Source organism: Salarias fasciatus, chromosome 12, assembly GCF_902148845.1.
Source record: "Salarias fasciatus chromosome 12, fSalaFa1.1, whole genome shotgun sequence".
NCBI lineage: Eukaryota > Metazoa > Chordata > Actinopteri > Blenniiformes > Blenniidae > Salarias > Salarias fasciatus.
The window spans coordinates 16,143,373-16,162,695 of record NC_043756.1 but is presented as its reverse complement, the minus strand read 5'-3'; the positions used below and the strand labels follow the sequence as shown (position 1 = coordinate 16,162,695).

At 41.1% G+C, this 19,323-nt stretch overlaps 1 protein-coding gene across 1 annotated transcript in view; it reads right to left on the bottom strand.

Moving 5' to 3' along the window:
- ccser1 (coiled-coil serine-rich protein 1) overlaps positions 1-19,323 on the bottom strand; it is a 122,192-nt gene that overhangs the window by 77,767 nt on the left and 25,102 nt on the right. The window contains exons 6-7 of the mRNA XM_030104976.1: positions 17,396-17,501; positions 431-605 (exon numbers count right to left, since the gene is read on the bottom strand). Of these exons, the coding sequence (XP_029960836.1) occupies positions 431-605; positions 17,396-17,501 (281 nt within the window). The remainder of the gene's footprint in view (positions 1-430; positions 606-17,395; positions 17,502-19,323) is intronic.

Here is a 19,323-nt window from a genome sequence, read left to right as displayed (position 1 = left end):
ATGAACAATATGACAGCAGGCACTTAAAAAGGCCTCTGAGTTTCCCCCACCGTACAATAAATGAACAACACGAAATGATTAAAAAGGCTTTTTAAAGGAGGAAAAAGCGCCTACTTTGACACAATTTCATGGGGCTGAAACACAGCTGATTAAAACGGTGAATGAGAAAGTTGCATGAGGAGCACCGTGAAATGCAGTTCCAGATGAAATTGCTTCTTATTATTCGCTAACCTCTTACACTCACCAATATAAAACAATTTGGTGCATTTATAACTTGATAAGAGCAGAGCTGCCTCTGTGGTTTATTTAACCTACGTGCACTGTCACAGTTAAAAGCACAACAGTCATCTTTAATCCGTTCGTCATATATGAGCCCCTGGTCGAAAGGGGCCGTGCACGCTGCTGGCCGTGTTGCGTGTGCATATCCCACCTCCTGCAGGGTCCGTCTCAGTCTCAAGAGAAGGGTTTTGACAGCAGTGCAGTCCTGCTGCATTAGTCTCAGCGGAAGGGTCTCCAGACCCGGAGGTAAGGGCTCATCGTCCCTCACTAAGCCCAGTCCTGAGCTCCAGTCAGCTGGCAGCAGGCTGGTCGGACGGCTGGGTTCCCTGGAAGAGAGATGAAGAGAAGAAAGCGGGGTTTAATGTTGGTGTGAGTCAGCGTGAAAACTTGATCATTGACCTGTCTTCACTGATCCCTGCTGCTATCTACCAGAAGAGATCTCATCACAGCCTTCGGTGGGTACAAATGGAGGAGATGAGACATTTCATAGTAATGCGAAGCCACCAGCTGCTTCTGAATATCTCGGTAATTCCCAGAATCCTCCGTGATATCATGTGTGACCAATGAAATTGTACAAACATGGTCTGAGCAATAGGTTGGCAGCATGTAAAACAATAAATGGCAATTAAATGAAACACAGTAGATTATACCTCTTAAAGTGATAAGAACGTGCCTGCATAATAATGGGAACAGTCATTTAATATAAGTATGTTTTTTTTCATTTTATTTTATTTCACTGCATATTAATATGGAAAAGCATTAATCTTCAGCACCTCCCATCTGCAGAATTAAGAAAAACTTTGCCACAAAGTGTCAGGTATGCCACTAAATTCCATCCTGAGTGGCTTTAAATATCACACTGTGAAAAGCCAAAACAGAAAGACGGCAGAGAGTTTTCTCAGAGGGGAAATTAGACGGGGCAGCTAAGATCATGAGGGGAACCAAGACCTGCAACAGCCACGATACATAGCAGCTGCTGCACTGAAACCCCTGAGGAGCCCATTTTAATGAGCACTCATTTCTATAAAAAGTCTGTTTTAAGATGATTTAAAACCCGCAGCACGAGGTGATACCTCCACACAAACAATAGTCCACCCTCTCATCCCACTATCCCCTTTATTGTCAGGAGATTTGTAATTATTTCATTATGATTTCAACTAATGCATATCCATCATTATTATGTAAAAATAAAAAAAAAGGATCTGTTTGTGTGTAGCTAATTACACATGTTTGTGTTCGAGTGGAGAGGGAATCGAATTTGACAGAACACAAACAATTGACAGCAGATCTCAAACTTTCACGGTGCTGCTGAGAGGAGTATCCTGCGATTGTATCACAAACCTTTTGTTACATTAACAGGAAGCAAGCACTTCCTGTACTTGCTGATCCAATATAAGCATTGTTCAGTCGGGATTTTAGAAAATTACTCCTTACAGATCTATTTACCTTCGCCATATCCTCAAGATGTCTTCTTTAAATGGTTCTCTTGAGGCTAATTCACTGCATCTCTATTGGATTAAGGTCTAAGCTCTGAATGAGCCACTCCAACAAGTGGCCTTTCTTTTTCTTTTTTTTTTTTTCTGAAGCGAAACGGCAGTAAATTTCTTTGCGTGTGCAGGACCAGAATCCTGCTCCCAACTTTAAAAGAGCTTCACAGAGAATCTGGGGGACGGCTTGACGAGGATGGGAATCTTCCAGTGCGGTAGCAAAGCAGTCCAATGCTGAATGATGCTGCCTCCACCATACCTCACAATGTGAATGGCTTTATCATCCAAGACTTCTTTAAAAGGCACATATCACACCCATTGTTCACAGTTATTGTTTTTAATTTCATTCTCAAATTCCATGCATTAAATGTGTCCCAGTTGCAGGTTCGACTGGTTGCCCACTTGGAGGGTTAACTGCAGCAACAGCACTAAACAGCCTCCAAACTAAGACGAGTTTTCTGAATGTACTTGTGAATACTGGAAACTTTGAGACAGTATTGTGACGGCAGATTCGCACTGTAGAAATCCTTCATAGAAAGTCAGTGAAGAAATTGGTTTTGCAGAGACACAGAGCAGCTTCGCACTTGGCTAAAATCTTAAGTAAGTGACTAAACACTGACTTGGGCTCCTGATGCACGGCCCCTGCCATTCCTCTCACCTTCAGCATCTATAGTTTCGTACTGCGGAGGACGCGTTTTGCAGAGAACATTCAAAAGATGTCGGGGTCGCTCAATGTCACATTAGTTTCCATCCGTCTTTACCTTCCAGGCGGCATTAAAGCTCAATACGACTACTGACACTGACCTTATCTATAAAAACTGTATCTTCATAGTCATTCATTGCTTGGAGCCCACTTTGCTTGATCTGTCAATTTGAGAGTTTCCACACGAGAATATTTCTAACTGCTGATGACACAGAGCTACTTTACATTAAACCGGACAGGAAAATAGTCCCATAACAGAAAAGTAAGCTTCTTCTGGGTTACAAAGCTTCAACGATTCCAAAACAATTATTAGCCTAAATTTTTAATTTGGCTTGTATGAGTGTGCCTGGACACTCATACATATAAAATGACAAATACATTACAAGAACAAATGCTGCAGCGTACTTATGATAGCTTTTTACAATTAAGGATGTAATTGAATGTCTGCACAGGCAGAGTTGCAGTTTTGTAATTCTATGGTTTATTACAGAAGATGACAGGGCAGTAAATTATAACTCATAAAAACCCATTTCATAAACAATGGACCCGTGGTTCCTATTTTTTTTCATAGGTATGTTTAGAAGTTCTTTTTACACAAAAGTAATTATTTAGGAACCTAAGAACACCAGCTTTGTTCAGGGGAATGTAATTAAAGTAGGTGATAGGTATGAACAGGTGACAGAAATACTTCAAAAATTACATTGAGAAAAAAGGTCTGATCCTCCATATCCTCCACATGAAAATTTGTTTCACCCAAACTAAGAAATACATAAAGTCACATGAGAGTAAATCAAAAACCACCGGAGGTTAAATTTGTTCAAAATGTGCGCCTGTGGGATAACAAGATGTCTGCCTCAAGCATAACATGCTTAAAAAGTATCTCAATTATCAACTTCACATCTGTTTTGTATTAAAGCATGGGCACTATGAACCACTAAACCAGCAAAGTAATGTGAATGTACCCGGTAATGTAAACTTATTTTTCTTTCATTCAAATTTTAAATGTTGGAAAAACTCAAAAACGTGTCCTTGTTTACATAAATTTATAAAAACTGAAATCAAATGATCTTCTATTGAGTGACATCAAATTCTTCAAGTTTTTTGGGGAGGTTTTTATACATATACCTTCAAAGAATTTCAAGGAGTCAAATTAAGCTGCAGTCAAGACACTTACATAGGCAGACATGATAATCCAATGAGTATAATTTGACAAAACTCCTGCACTGACATTTCTCTGCCAAGTTATGATATTATGACAGAGGTGCATAAAGAAGGACTGTGTATCTCACCTTTTTTATGACATTTTCAAAAGGTGAGCTGAGAAATACCACCCTCCTGTCTGAAAACCACACACAGACAAGCTCACAGTCTGCATACCAAGAAATCTGGGGAGAGGGAGTGAAGGCAGTAAAGAGAGGCAGACGGAGGCACAGAAAAGAGGAGCACTAAACCATCAAGAGACCATGTTCACGTTGACTTAAAGCCATTTAGACTGAGGTGAGAAAAAAATCAGATGCCCTTTTTTTCCTATCCCACATAAAAAAAGACTTAAAGTTTTCCAGCTAAACAAGACAATATCACTGAACTGCGATCAATTTCAAAGATTCCCCCCTGAAAAGGTCAAACTGATTTGCGGCTTCATATTTTCCACGTGACTGGTTCGCCATCCAGCCCCCTTATTTTCTTTTTCGCAAGTTTTCATTCACACTCCCCCCCCCTCCAATATGCCCATCTTTTTCACCCACTGCAGTCCTCAGACCTGAACCACTCTCCATGCTGCCCAGTCTTTCTTTCCCTTTGTTCCCCTGCCCTTCCCTTTTCCACCCCAGCTTCAGAGCCGTGCCCTTGTCACCCCCGCCACCCCCCCCCCTCGTTTCTTCCCTCGTCACTTTGACAACCATTACACTAAACTGAAGCGGTATCAAAGCCCGAAGGCGTCCCCGCGGGGATTCTGCCGAGCGCCTCAGACAAATGTCGAGGAAGCCTGCTGTCTTCTGAGGACAGGTAAGTGCTGTCTGCCAAGTAGCCATGGGTGCCTTTTCCCCTCGTGAACCTCTGGTTGTAGCTTTTTCTTCCCGGCTGGCATCTCTTGTGTGAACTTTATTTATTTCACTCTTGCCCCACCCTGCTATTCAGGTGGGAGGAATTGAGCGTAAATAAATGACAAATGATCAATCATGCATTCTACTCTCTAAGCGCCGTTTCAAATGCCTCGCTGCGGTGCCAACTGTTTTGTTATTCTTTTCTTCTTTCTTCACAGGGCTGTTTTGTGTTTTGTGTTTTGTTTTTTGACATCTGTATGTTTCTCTGAGCCCGACACTCTTGCCCTTTCTCTAGCTTTCACCAAGGTTTCAGGTTTGGATGCTGCTTTTACCTCGGTGGTAAACATCAAGTCCACGGAACGACAGGAAAATGAGTGGGAGAGGGGCTCAAAAAACACTCATCCACTCCAAAACAATAATTATTGAGGTACCTGCGCGCATGCCATGGTATTTGCGCCTCCTGGAGACTAGAAGCCGAATTTTTGTGGTTAAGCCAAGCAACAGAGGGGTGTTTTACTGTTGGAAAATTATTCTGAAAAAAATACCGCCCAAAAGTTTTCTGGATATTTTTGTCATAGTGTGATGCTGCTTTATATTTTTTTGTACTTTGCTTACAACCCAAGAAGTATTTCAGAAAAGCAGATGCAATTCCAAATAACAGTCACCAATTTAAAAAAACTTGTTTTTAAATATCTTAAACCTGGGCTGTACAAAGAAGGCGAGGTATAGTGAGAATGTTCTGTCCAGACTTGAGAATCTGTCTGTGTCAAGTTTTCATTCTCTCCTCTGATTTAGCATTTCAGCAATAATCTTTGTAAAAACACTGATAAAGGTAATGATTCCTGACTGACTTAAATGACACAGATGGTATCAACCCAAGTGGTTTTGTATTTAAAACAGAAAGAAAGACATCATTGGTATTCACCTCATTGTTCACTGACAAAAAAGAAAAATTAGAGCCAAGAAACCGAAAGGCTGTGAACCTGCATGTAAAGACATCTGAAGGGCTATAAGCAGAGCCGGGACTATCTGGAGTGGCAGTTTCAGCATGTACCTTGCGAGTAATACTCGATGAGCCAAAGCCGTGTTCGAAAGCGGTGCTTTAAGAAAGGTGGATAAAATCCACAGTCTGGTCGGCGGACAGGTAAAACCAAAACGGAACGTTTTGGAAATGCGGTGTATAGGTGTGTGTACAGGCAGCAGAATTATATCTGAAAAGAAGAGTACACCCTGGGGAAAGCTGAAATCTTCCACTCCATACACTCCAATTTGTTCTCAATTAAGCCACATCAGTAGATAGCAGCAAAACATCTGACTAAGAAAAAAGAACATGCTCAACTCTTTCTTTTGGTTTTAATGCAAAAACACAGGAGTTCCTTCTGAAGTTCCCTCCAATGCTTAATGTCTTCTTTGTTACTTTTACTGTTTGCAATTTCATCCTGCAGGTTGGATTGGAGTCTCTTGAGCCTTTTCTGGCCGGTGGGCCATATATACAGCCCTGCTTTAAATGGTCAAAACATATTTGGAGGCTGCCATTGTTGCAAACTCTACCACAACTAAAAGAAAAGTACCAATAGCTGCACCAAAGGGACTTTTTCAGATTAGATCTTTTATTTCCTACAGTAAATCGAAATTTGTTTTTCTTGTTTTTTTGTGGGGTTTTTTGGTAATTTTCACTCACAGTTCTTACAAAACTTCTTCTTTAAAAGTTTGTTTGTATATTATTTCAGTAAATAATCTTTACTCATGTAACATCTGATGGAAATGTAAGTGAAAGTGCATGTGTGTGAGTGTACAGAGCACCTGTAAGTGCACTTACAGGAAAGACAAAGTCATTTTCCAGCTAAGCGTGAGTCTCATCTGCAGGTAATGACCCTGCACATATAAGCCTGCACGCACAGACAGAAGTGCACGGCACAGTTGAAGACAAGTCTGTTCAGTGATGATAGATGTTATACAGGCAGGGAGGCCGTTCCTCTGCTCGGGGTCATCTGTCTTTTCACTGTCATGAGCTCATAGCCTGACTCTTTTTCTCTCTCTCTCTCTCTCTTTTTTTTTTTTTTTTTTTACCTTTCTCTCCCCCTCTCTCACTGTCACCCACACACACACTGCATGTCTGGACAGGTTCTTTGCATGCATGTGCAGGATATAGGACTTTGTGAGGGATAGTTAATGAGAAGATCACACCAATCGATAGAGGTGTATAATAATACACCAGCTGATGGCTGAAAGTGGTACTGCATGAGCTTGTCAATGTGGAACTGATTAGAAATTAATTCATGGACTTAAAAAAAACAGTGAAATATATTTTGAATGCCCCATTTTACTGTACTCCTGTTTTGCTTTGCCCTATCTGCTCCTTTCTCTCTCTTATAGCTTTTTGACCCATTTATTTTACCCCTTCTCACTTTTACACACTCCTCTCTTTTTTTCTAAACCGTCTTTCTCTCACTCTTCCACATCCTCCATCCTTCTGACTCACCCCTCTCATCTCAAAAGCCATTTCTTAGCAGCAGCATTAGAGGTGATCCATTTCACCAACCTGAAGAAGCCAATTACCTGACTCTTTATGACTTTCATTATTTTGCCTCTCATGCGGTGTTTTTATTCCCAGGTCATTGACTCCCAGCAATGACACATACCTGCGTGCACCCACACACGAGTGTGTGCGTGTTTGTGAGTGTGTGTGTGTGTGTGTGTGTGTGTGTGCGTGGACATAAAAGCAGTAAACAATACGCACAAGGGGGCACCAACTAAACAGACACACACTGCTGCACATACTGAGATGCCTGAGTTTACATAATGTTCAGCTGGTGTGTAAAGTGATGAATAATGACTGATAGTCAAACACATTACGTGGGATTCAAGTGCATTATCTTCAGCAGCAGCAGGGAGCGGTGGGCTGCACCCGTGTCAATCAGCAGTATAAAGACGGCATTGTCTCAGGAATAATAATAGTAAAGGACACTTTCACACCGAGAGACAGCAAGAAAGACAGCAAGTCCCTTCTGCCAACTTTATCCTCATTAAATTTTCACTGACAACAAGGAACATATTTATGATGCTGATCTATTATATTGGCAACTATGGCTCGATGTGCGTAATACGGACCTCTGTTAGCCATGCGTGCGCTTGTGCTAGCTACATGCGCATGTGTCATACAACAGTCTGCAAGACAAGCACACCACACACGCACGCACGCACACACAAGCACACACACACACACACACAGTCAGAGCTGGGAGAGGATGATCACCGTCATTTGTCACTCGTTCTTTCCACCTGACAGACACAGTGTACTCATCTACATTCAGCACCTGAGGCTACGGATGTTTAATGCCGCCATTAAACTCATCTCCGACATAAAGTGCATCTGTGACTAAAGAGTGAGCACAAGCCAAGCTCCAGGCACTGAATCTAATGGTGAACTGAACTCTTCAGACATGGGATTGGAGGGAATATAAAACAATATAATGTGGCAGGGGCAACTTTGTGATTAACCCGATTGTCCTTTTCGCTTCCCTTTGTTTTGTTTTTTTTTGTTTTTTTTTTTAGGAGGAGCTTAACCCATCTCCTTCTCACTTTATTCTTGTTCTTTTTGATTCTCTCTGATTAAATATCTTTTTTGGGGGGGCTGTCCACACATCAAACACATCGGCATATGTGACTTTAACCCACAAGAAAAGCTGAGACATTAGCGTATTTCATATGGGGGGTAACCATGACCAGAATACACTTGCACTAATTACAATCTCAACTTTTTGTGCTTAGAGTGATCTATTTAATACAGCTCCCATGTGTGCCATTACTATTTCCTGTTTCAGAGAGCATTGCCAAACCACATTGAACAAAATTTTATCTTGTCTTTTTATTCTGCATTAAAGCCTCACGGTGGTACTCAAAGTCGAACATTTCCACTTTTTAGCATGAAAGCCCTGCTGTGGGTTCTCAAAGTCCACTACCAAGATTTACTGCCCCGGGGAATGAGAGACGCGATACTCTCCGGAGTTTATATTGTTATGCATGCACTAAAGGATTTCTTCTGCTGCTCTTAAATGATCCACACGTTTTGAAGTAACTCTCCGTCTGAAATTTCAAACCGAGCACAGGATGAAAAGTCAGAATGCCACTGGTGACATCCAGTCAGAAAAAAAAAAGAAGCAACCATCGGTTTTTACGTAACTTTTTTTTTCCCAATCTCAAGTCAACAAATCCACTTTAAAAAATGCAAATTTTCCACCCAAAGGGAATTATTATTTGGAGGACACTTTAATGTTTATCTATTCGGTTCATTACTTAAGGACATGATAATTTTGTGCTATTTATTCTATTGATAAAAGACCAGAATTTCAATGACTGCATAATTGCATTGTGATTGTGTTTATTCAAAAAAAAAAAAAAAAGCCTTATTATGCCACCACTGTCCCTGCAGCCATGAAAAGTTAAACATGCAAAATCTCAGGTAAGACTTGAAAACAAAAGTTGAGAGCGACACCTTGAAAATCTAAAGGAGGCGTTTTATAAAGTGTCCTTGGACTAGGATGGTGCCATGCATCAATGTCAGCAACGGGTATGATAAAGCTGTCAATCCGTGACACAAAGCTCACTTTTAGACGCGAGTTTTTCTTAAGCGAATGTCTTCGAGAAAACACATTTGAGGCACGCTGAAGCCGTAAATTCCCGATCCGAGATGTGTTTTCCATAAGCTGACAAACACAGCTAATGTCTCACAATGAGAGGCTGTAACAACCAAATAAATTTCAATGTTGTCTCCCTGCTTTTCATCTAATATCCGCTTGTCACTGTCAGTGTGCCTAATTTCCTCTCGGAGATCCAAATACATTGTTGGAGATGAGTCACTATTCTGATCTGTTGTTATTTTGTAGTGGCATTGTTGTCGCTGCCATGACAAAATAATAGCACCGAGGAACAAAACTTTCCATTACTGACTCATAACGAGGAAATTATTTAAATGGCAATTATCCTGCTTGTGTGGTTGTATTGTGACAAGCTCCACAATGAAGCCTGAACTGTTTCGAGTGTTTATACTTGATAGTTTTGTCAACATAAATAAATGCTTCCCAATTTTCCCCCTTTAATAATTCTGGATCTTATCTCTGCCTTTTTTTTTTTTAATCACCTTCATAAGCTTTAATTCACATCAAATTAAACGAAAATTTGCACAAACAACTCTTTACAAATAAAGATATAAAAAAGCAGATTTTTTTTTTTGTTATTTCGTTAAAAGCTGTTTCATTGGCAGTGCTCAAGAGTATGAAGTACTTAATTAGGTATTATGCATTCGGAGAGCTGCAATGGCGACGAAGAGATTTTGGCTTTGATTCTGTCCTCTACTTGGAATTATTTATCTCACTTGAGTTAAAAGAATGTATAAAGTATGAGATGTGTCTGGTCAAAGCAAGGCTGTCCCAAAAGGCTCTAAAGCAGGCCGGCAGACAACTGTCAAGCCGACTTTTTACATAACAAACCACAAATCATGGATCACGGTGTTTGTGTGCACTGTGAACGGACCCTAGGATCATTTCCAGCCCCAGGCGAACCTGAAGCTTTAAAACAAAAAGGTTGGTCGGTGAATAGATGTGTTGGAAAAAGCAATAAACTCCATGGAAAATATTTCATAACATCACAGCTGAGTGTAAATTGCAGCCTTTAACCATTGTGCTGTAAATACAGTAATCTAATGCCAGCATGTTGCAAGGGAAGAAATGTTGAACATACAGGCCACTGTGGTCCAAAACAAACAGACAAGATATAGAGCCGAGAGCCAGACAACGCAGAGGAAGTCGGAAAACAAAAGAGTTATTTAAATATCCTTCAAAGCTGCAGAACGACGCTCGAGTTTTGGAAAGCAAAGCATTAATGCCATATGCCTTCTAATCTGTTCACACAAGACCAACAGTGAGTAGCACTTCGCTAAAGCCTTTCTATACACACAGACCTCGCTAATGGAAAGCAAAGGAATGCCTTATTTATTGCCAATCTTATGTTTTTCTCCACATTATAAATCACAAACACATGCTCCTGTTCAAAGTAGGAGTAAAGGCAAAAAAAAAAAGAAAAACTGAAAGCCAACACTAATTAGTCTCCCTGTGTTGAACATTTAATAAACCCAACCGGGCGATGCTAATTCCAAGCTTGACAACTATTCGCAAAAGCACTAGAACGAATGCACTCTACAGAATTTTTACCATATTCAGAGGTTTATAACAGTTATACATTTGGAAATGTCATTGCATACAGCTTTGAGTTTTCCTGTGGGGCCTCTTAGAGCATGATGTGGGGCGAGCGCAGCCGATCTGTAGGCAAGTCCTGTGAGAAAAACACCATCTCTGAGAGAAAGATTTGAGAGATCGCTAATTGTTAATTCATATAAAACTGAAAGCAAATTACAGATTAATACAGAATAAAAGACTTGGCTTTGGCGATGCTTGTTAGACTAACAAATTCAGCCACATTATATGCGGGAAAGCTGAACGAGGGCGGCAGTATTCCCACTGTACCTCCTGTGTGTGTGTGTGTGTGTGTGTGTGTGTGTGTGTCTGTGTCTGTTTGTGTGTATGAGAAACATGTTGCAGTGCATTTTATTTGTCCCCAGCTCCACTCTGAGGCTCAGCTGGATTTTTCATGTGTCTATTTTTATAAATGTGCATGTGCACACGCGCGCATGTGAGCGAACGTACAAGTAGATGACACACTGTAGAGCGGGAGCTGTGTGGGTGTTTATGTGTGTTACTCTTTCGTTGAGCGTACCCGGTCGCCCGGGATTACACAACGGCATTTGCAGATATACTTTATGAATCATTTTAGCATTAAACAAATTTGTTTCTATGTTTACGCGTACATGAGAGCAAATTCTATATAATCACAGATTATAGGTCTCTGTGGGAGAGCGCAGGCCAACTGAGAATATATTAGTGCGTACAATAGAAGAGCGAACTTGAGCAGTGGTTGTCTTCTGGAATTATGAGACACTTTCTCGACGCTTGTCCTCGCTCCTCGGCAGTGTCTCAATACCCAGTAGACTGAACTTACATGGCTGCGAGCGTGCTCTCTCTCCTACAGTCATCGAACTGCTGCTGTCCACGCCGCATTTCATTTGAAAGAGCAAGCTAATTCCGTTTTCACTGCTCCTTTGTAAAAAAAAAAGCCACACCACAAGTTAAAGCTGAAAGAAAGGATGAAAAAAAAAAAAAAAAACATTAATACCCTTAACTACAAGTGAGGGTCACATGTAATTAATTTGTCACTGAGGAGAATTGGGACCTGTCCACAAATGTTGACATTTTCCTAATAAGCCTCATTATGCAAATGAAAAAGCATGTGAATGTTTTAACAGCGCATTAAGTGAGAAGTCAAGATATGTAAATTGAGACTGTCACAAGTGTCCGCTGCACACCGACGAGACGGGGATGCCCTTGAGTGTTCGTATCTTCCCTCCTCACGCCACCTGTCTTCAGCCTGGTGGTGATCAACGGCAATAAAAACGGAAAGAAGAAAAAAAAAACTCAAAAAAGGAGAGAGGAGAGCGAGAACTCTCAACAGGCAGACCACCGTTACCATAACAACAGGCAAGCCATATCCCCGAATGTCAAAATTTAATTTCCTCTGCGTGTTTTTGCATAGGAGAGATGAGGGAGGATTCAATTTCTTAACAGGACACAGGAGTTAAAGCTCGCACCAAACACATATTCACTGGTCTAATGTGCCTTCTGCTCCACTTCCACCAACCAGAAAGAAACAATATGCAGTTATTACCTCCATCGACTAAAATATGGCTTTACTGTTTTGTCTGGAAAACACTAACGGCTGGGTCTTGTCATAAAACCTGGATGTAAGGTCCGACATGGGCAGCACACTGTGTCTGTTTACTCGCAGCTGTGTGTGGTGTTATGGCCTGTTTCAGGTGTTTTACTGAGTGTTGTGACATTTAGATGTGGCAGGTAATGCACACAGCCAATAAAAATAGAAGAGTAGCAAAAACAGGACCTTCTGAATAGTTAAAGGTTTCTCAAAGTGAACATGAATCACAGATACTTGCATTATCATGAGGCAAGGCAACACTGCAGCATTACATGAAAAAAAAACGCTCCGTGCAACACAATCAGCTTGTGCATCTCACAGATCTATCTACTGTATTGGTGGGTATCCAAGTAAAACTTGATAGTGTGTACATGTCACAAAGACCAATGCAAGGCATGATGGGATAGAGCCACTGACTGATTCAGTCTTCATGCCAACAGGAAAAATCAGCTCAATTACAAAGAATTCAGACTGACAAAACATGTAACCATGTAAATGTGGTAAATGTGGGACAGTGAGGGAGAAGAGCCAAAACACTCCTACTGCATGGCTGCTGCTGACTGAAAAGCACTTGAAAATGTAAAAGGAAACATTAAAAGAAACCAGTAACTCAAGCAAGGCAAAACTTCAAGTTATTCTTTTGTAATATGTAATTAAGTCATGATTTCTGCCAATCATAAGAGCAAGGGTCACACGTAAAGTTAGAGTTATCATTTTTTAGATCAGCAGATTAGCACTGAAATCTGGATCGATGGCCTTTTCATCTGTGTGAGGGAATAGTGATGTGATTGAAACTGAAACAAATCGCAAAGCACAGCATACCTGAAGAAAGAAAAACTCATTTTAATGCATGGTTTATAGTGATTAGCATTTATCTATATATATTGTGATTTATCTGAGTGGTTTTATTGTGTTTTTTTTTTTCCTTCTGTCTCTTTAACTACGGCTGCTAAATTCTAAACAGCTATGCTGAATCTTGAGTTTTAATTCCTTGTCAAGTACTATCACGGTAATAATGCCAATAAAAGATTATCCATCTACTTCATTCTAATATGTAGCTCTGTATTAGCGTATTATTGGTGCCGTTTACGACTTCCCCATACACTTCAAACTATGAATCCCTATCTACCAATAAATGTTTGACCTGCGGTGCTCTGAATGATGTATGAAAACAATGAAAACCTTGATTGAAAATGAGTTCAGAAATCAATCATTACCTAATGCGGAGCTTCTGCAGCATGATGTGAAAACTTCAAAACCCCACACACATAAACTGCAGACGGCATTCACAGTGAAGTAATGTCTCTTGTCTTTGAGCCACTAAAGTTTAGAAATATGTTTGTATATTTATAGATTTTGACACATTTAATGAGGTTGAAGGAGTGGATGCCATTTTAAGGACTTTCACAAGATCACTAAGCATTTCTGTGGAAAAGCTGCATCACTGCTGCGAGCGGACTAATTTTATATGTTAATACACTGAGAGAAGGGATGTTTAAATATAAGTGCAGGAGGGATTAAATTTAGCACAGACTACTGCAGATCCAATAAACTTGATGTGTGTGGGATTTAAATTGTCATATGATCTAACAAATGTGTGATATCACAGATTTGTACTTTTAATCCACCATTTTCACTTTTTTTTTTTTTATCTAACACATGTTTAACCTTGAGAGTCCTGAGCAGATTAATAATACATAAGAAGACTTCATTTCACAATTTCTCAGAGCCAAAGAAGCACATTTAAAATTGAATTTCAATATCTTACTCTCCCAATTACACTGAAAAAAATGCAAAACTGATCAAGTTGTTTGGGTTTATTTTTTTTAGACTGTTTTAAGTCACATATATTGTTCAGTCCAATTACAGAAGTTCTTTTTTTTTTTTTTATTCATTTACTTTTGAACCAAGCACCTTTCCCAGTGTAGTTATTCCAAGATGTCAAAGATTTCATGATTGAATCTATTAAACAGTCCACAGTGTTTTGGATGATTGATCTTTGCTCATGTACCAGGTGATGAGCTGCTTTATGTCTCCGGGTTGTGTCAGATCGTTTTATATTGAGACGAATGCAGCAGACCGGGAAAAACTATGTTGAAGTATCAGGTCTCTCCTCGAATCACCTCAGACATCTTCCTCTCTTGCTGTTGCCACCAATACAGTCAAAAAAAAATATGTCTACTATTATCGTAGAAACGTCGATTACAAAATTTAAAACACAGAAAGTTGAGCGCGTGCCATCAAAATCATCCAACCATCAAACCTAATAGTTTAGGTATGAAAGACTATCTCTCGCTCTGTGTGCGTGTGTGTGTTTGTGTGTGCAAACAGCAGATGTTCTGTGCAGGCAGCCTGTCAGACGGCAACCAGTATCCTGCTGCCGATATTCTCCCTGGACAGGCTGACTGACTGACGTGTGTGTGTGCATGTGTGTGTGTGTGTGTGTGTGTGTGTGCAGTCACACCGAGAGGAGGGGAGTCAGAGGCGAGACAAAACAGAGATAATCCACATTTAAACAGAAGCCTTGGTTCTCGGTGAGGATATCACTCTGTTGAATAAAGTGAGTTACGATGAGTGTTTATAAACGAATGGAAGTCATTGCATTGTCCTCCAAAGTGAAAGAAACGTGCGTTTGTATGTTTGTGTGCACGTGCGTGTGCATGCACAAAGGGGAGCTTGCTTTGCCTCTAGCAAATCAATGTCCCCTTGAGGGAATATGGAAGCTGAGACAAAGAGCAAAAGAGACCTAGAGAGGAGGGAACTCAGTGAGCGAGACAGAGGCAGCCCTGGGCAAACACAATTTCGCACCCTTCCCCACTTCTACAATCTTGGGTTCTTCAATTTAACTTTCCACATTTTCTAGTCAAATTTGTGTGAAAATGTTTTGTAAGAAGAAACCAGTGAAGATGCTGAACTAAAACAGCGGAAAATTAACACCTGCCACCGGCAACGTCTTGGTCAGGGGCACTGGCATGTGCCTGGCTGCTGCACTTTCAATCCGCACTTCTTCAGAATGTGCTTACTGAAGTTTGTGTGTAGCTTTGCACTTCAGTGCTGGAGCAGCTGCTTCCCTGCTGTGGAAAAGTTCCTGGCATACACATCGCTCTGAGCCCGTATCATGTCACTGTCTCTCTGCAAGCAGCACACATGCGCTTCGGTTGCGTGATGCATGTTCTGACAGTCTTACAGGCCTGGTTATGACTTTATTGCCGACTGCCGAGCCGTTGTAAAGGATAGTGCGTACAGAGAGAAATCGCTCATGCGTGCCGTGATTTAAATTACTGCATACATCTTTGTTAGCATTCAGCCAGTCTCAGGGAAAGGCACGGAGGAGGAAATGTCAAGTCTGTTGGTCAATTAAGTCTGAATCTCAGCGACTATTAGACAGAATAACTTGAATCTACAAAACATAATAATGACTCAATGCACAGTTTGTGCTATACTTAAACTAATAATATACTAATCTTATATTACATACACACATACATACACATATATAACCCTCTTCTCCGCTCTCAAAGACAAGTGATGCTTCAGTATAAATGAAAGGACCAATGAACTGTCTGTCAAAAACCTTGGGTGAGTTGAAAAGGTTGACTCCTGACTTGCATGATTCACTGACGGCGTCTAGACACAAAGAATGTCTTTCTTTTCAGTTCATTGAGACTTACAAAGACTGCATGAAAAAAAGCCTCCTCAGAGAGAGAAAGCCCTAGGTGAGTTCAATGTCTCGCCAAATCCTTCAAACTACACTTCAAAACCACTCACAAGAGCTGACCTGTACACTCTGCAAACAAACAAGTTAAATCACGAATGCACATGGATCAACAGATGCATGCACTGTCTGTGGGCTAGCAGAAGTCAACTGTTCACCCACTGATGGAGAGAGAAACACCCAAGTCAAGTTGTAATTATTTGCTGAGACACACCACCGGACGACACCACTGGTGATACGAACCCTTTATCACCGACTGGCTCAATAAAACTAAATCAAGCCTGACCACTGAATTGCTCCGACTCTGTGTCGTGCGCTGGCATCTCTGTACAGATGAATGGATTTAAATGCAACTCAACATGTGTCAAGCAAGCTCTGTCCTGACTGTAAGTGTAGGGAAGACACGGCGGGGCCAAAATAAATGGAATGGAATGATATGGAAACTTCCTTATATACTGTTATATACCAACAGACACCGTTAGTTGTTCTCTTTTAGCCGTTCGCTGTACAAAGACAGAGGAGAATCGAAAGACAACCCTGCTTATTTATCCAAAGAGAACTGATTTATTTCTTTATTTACCTTGTCTTTCTGTCACCTCTGCTATGGAGAAAGGGACATAAAACATGTTGTGCTTTTACACAGAACATTCAAGATCAGCGATTCCTCGAACAGACAATAAACCTTTCTCCTTCACTCTTTGTATCTCAAAAGGCAATTGTGCGCAATGTTAGAGAAAGCGATATTGCTTGCTCTAATTTATTGAAGCTATACTGCTCAGAAGATAAATGCCCTGTGGGTAAGTGTATGAGAGCAGATCCTTGAACCCTCCATATGCTCTAACTCTACGTGACTCGGTCCTATTTTAAAAGACCAACCGACACCAGACCATGGCCCAATTTCTCCTGCCTTTCGTTTCGTTGAGAGTATGCGCACACTGTCAGGGCCACAGCAGATGGTGCAACTTACAGAGAATCACAATGTGGAGTAACAGAGCCAGAAGAAAAAGAAACAACTGAGACAGCCTAAATTCCCCCCAAACAACCTGACAAGTACTGTGCTGCACCTGTGCTCCCTGCGACTGAAGCCGACTGCGTTTAGAGGAAATACATGTGGGAGAAGAAAGCAACGACCACAAATGTTGCAACAGAGTCTTAAAGCGAATAGGATGGTCACACTGAGCACTTATGCAAGTACGCTTTTAGTGTGTATTTTAGATAAAGTTTAAATACAAATTATACCATTCATAGCACTACAGGATACATTAAAGTTTAAAATATCCACAAATGTCTACTGGCTTTTGAAGAATCCTTCTGAGGATGCTACATTCATCAGAATACAATTATTTACCTCTGATTGGTTTCTTTCCCAGCAATCCGATCTCCAGTGGGGTCCAAGGGTGAGGGAAGCAGGTTGAGACAGGAGGCCAGGGACTGGCTGGAGTCTTCTCTGGACACTGCAAACACACCCAGACAAACATTTCATGAGGCTCATCTCTTTGTCCCTGCACCTCAGTTACAAAGCTGAACACAAAGTATTCCAGCCAACAAAACCCACAACTATTAAAATCTGCTCCCAAAGTACATATCTGAAGAATAAAATCCCTCCTTTCAACTATTCAATTAATAAAATTTAGCAGTAACTTGTCTGAGTACTTATGAAACATGGAATTGTTTTAATAAATGTTAAGTGCACATCTGATGGCACATTTAACAGAGCACAGCCAAACAGAGTGGAGGTGGTGCCAGTGATAAAGACGGGGCTTAGCATTTCTCTCACTCGCTCTCTCTGAATCCACGGGGCATGAGTCACATTTGGTGTAAGAGAGCACACGGCCCTGCAGCCGAGCACTGTTGGTCATAAATTGCTGTGAAACTGCTTGCTTTTTAATAAAGGTTTTAACAAGCCACCTGAGAGAAGTAAAAATGAGAAGTGCCAATGAGACTGTGCGGCTGTGTGGAGTTGTGGGATAGGTGTGTGTCCAGTTGTGTATATCTATTTGTGTGCCTGTCTTTATATACACCCTGTGTGTGTGTGTGTGTGTGTGTGTGTGTGTGTGTGAGGGCGTGCGTGGGCGCGCCACGGTCTGTCTGCATTGTGTGTACTGCCAGAGAGTGTGCATGGGTGTGTGTCTTTAAATTAGACCCTTCAAGTTGAGCACTTGGAGGAACCTTACTCTTCTATTGCGAGCACAAAGTCTTAGTCCCCCGACTTTATGAGGACAATTTATCAAACCTTTAATTTCATGCTACAGTCTGCAAACCATTAGGTCTAATGACTAAGCATGCACGCTGGTGTGTAAGTGTGTATTAATGATGGGGCTGCCTTTAGCTCTGCATCAGCTAGAGTCTGTAGAGGTGACAGTGCGTGCGTGTGCGTGTGTGTGTGTGTTTGTGAGATTCGTGTGTGGGAGAGCTCAAACCCACCCTCTCTCGCAAAACTCTCCAAACCCCAGAAGCACGGGAAATTCTGTTTATTAGGGCTGAGGCTTTTGTTTTAGTTTTTACTCCACAGTGCTGCTGAGCATTTTACTTTATTTGACTGCAACTGTAATATTCTGCGAGCCCATCTGGGACTTTAATACGGTCTGGAGATGGATGAATCCAGCTTCGCATTACCATATAATGTGACTGAGAGACCTGTTGGGTAAGACATGCTTACATAAAGTGTCAGGGTGACGTAAACAAGCCCCACCACTTTACTATCAGACACGGAGACCTTGTATCTGAGCAAACTGAATCAGAAAACATGACAGTGATCGCATTTCAAGCTTACGCATACGCCGTTGAGTCAGCTCAAACATGTCACCAAATCTTCCAGCCAATGTGTACATGTTATGAATGCACAGGGTGATGTGTATTAAAACGTTTGCAAGCAAAGGTCTGAAGCGTAATCAGCGCTGACAGTCAATGCAAAAGCTGGCAATTTTTACTCTGTTGGGGAAATTCAATCATTTAGCTTCACTAAAATCTACTCGGCGCACCAAAATGAAGTAAATCCCTTCTTGAGACATGAATGGGATAAGAATTAACACATGAATGTGTTGGGAAGTCTTTCATTACGTTGAGGTGGTTACAGCAGGTCTCCATGCTCATTCATGAAAATAATACCCTCATGTCTCGTGTGAAAAGAAACTACGGTTACTGAGCTTTTTGGTGCCCTGTGCGGCGCTGTGGCACGGCACAAGCAATAATCCTCAGCTGACAGTCACTTTTCAACCACGAGGCATGTCAGGGAGAGTGCGACTGAAATGCCAAAACAACAAAGGAGATAAATCG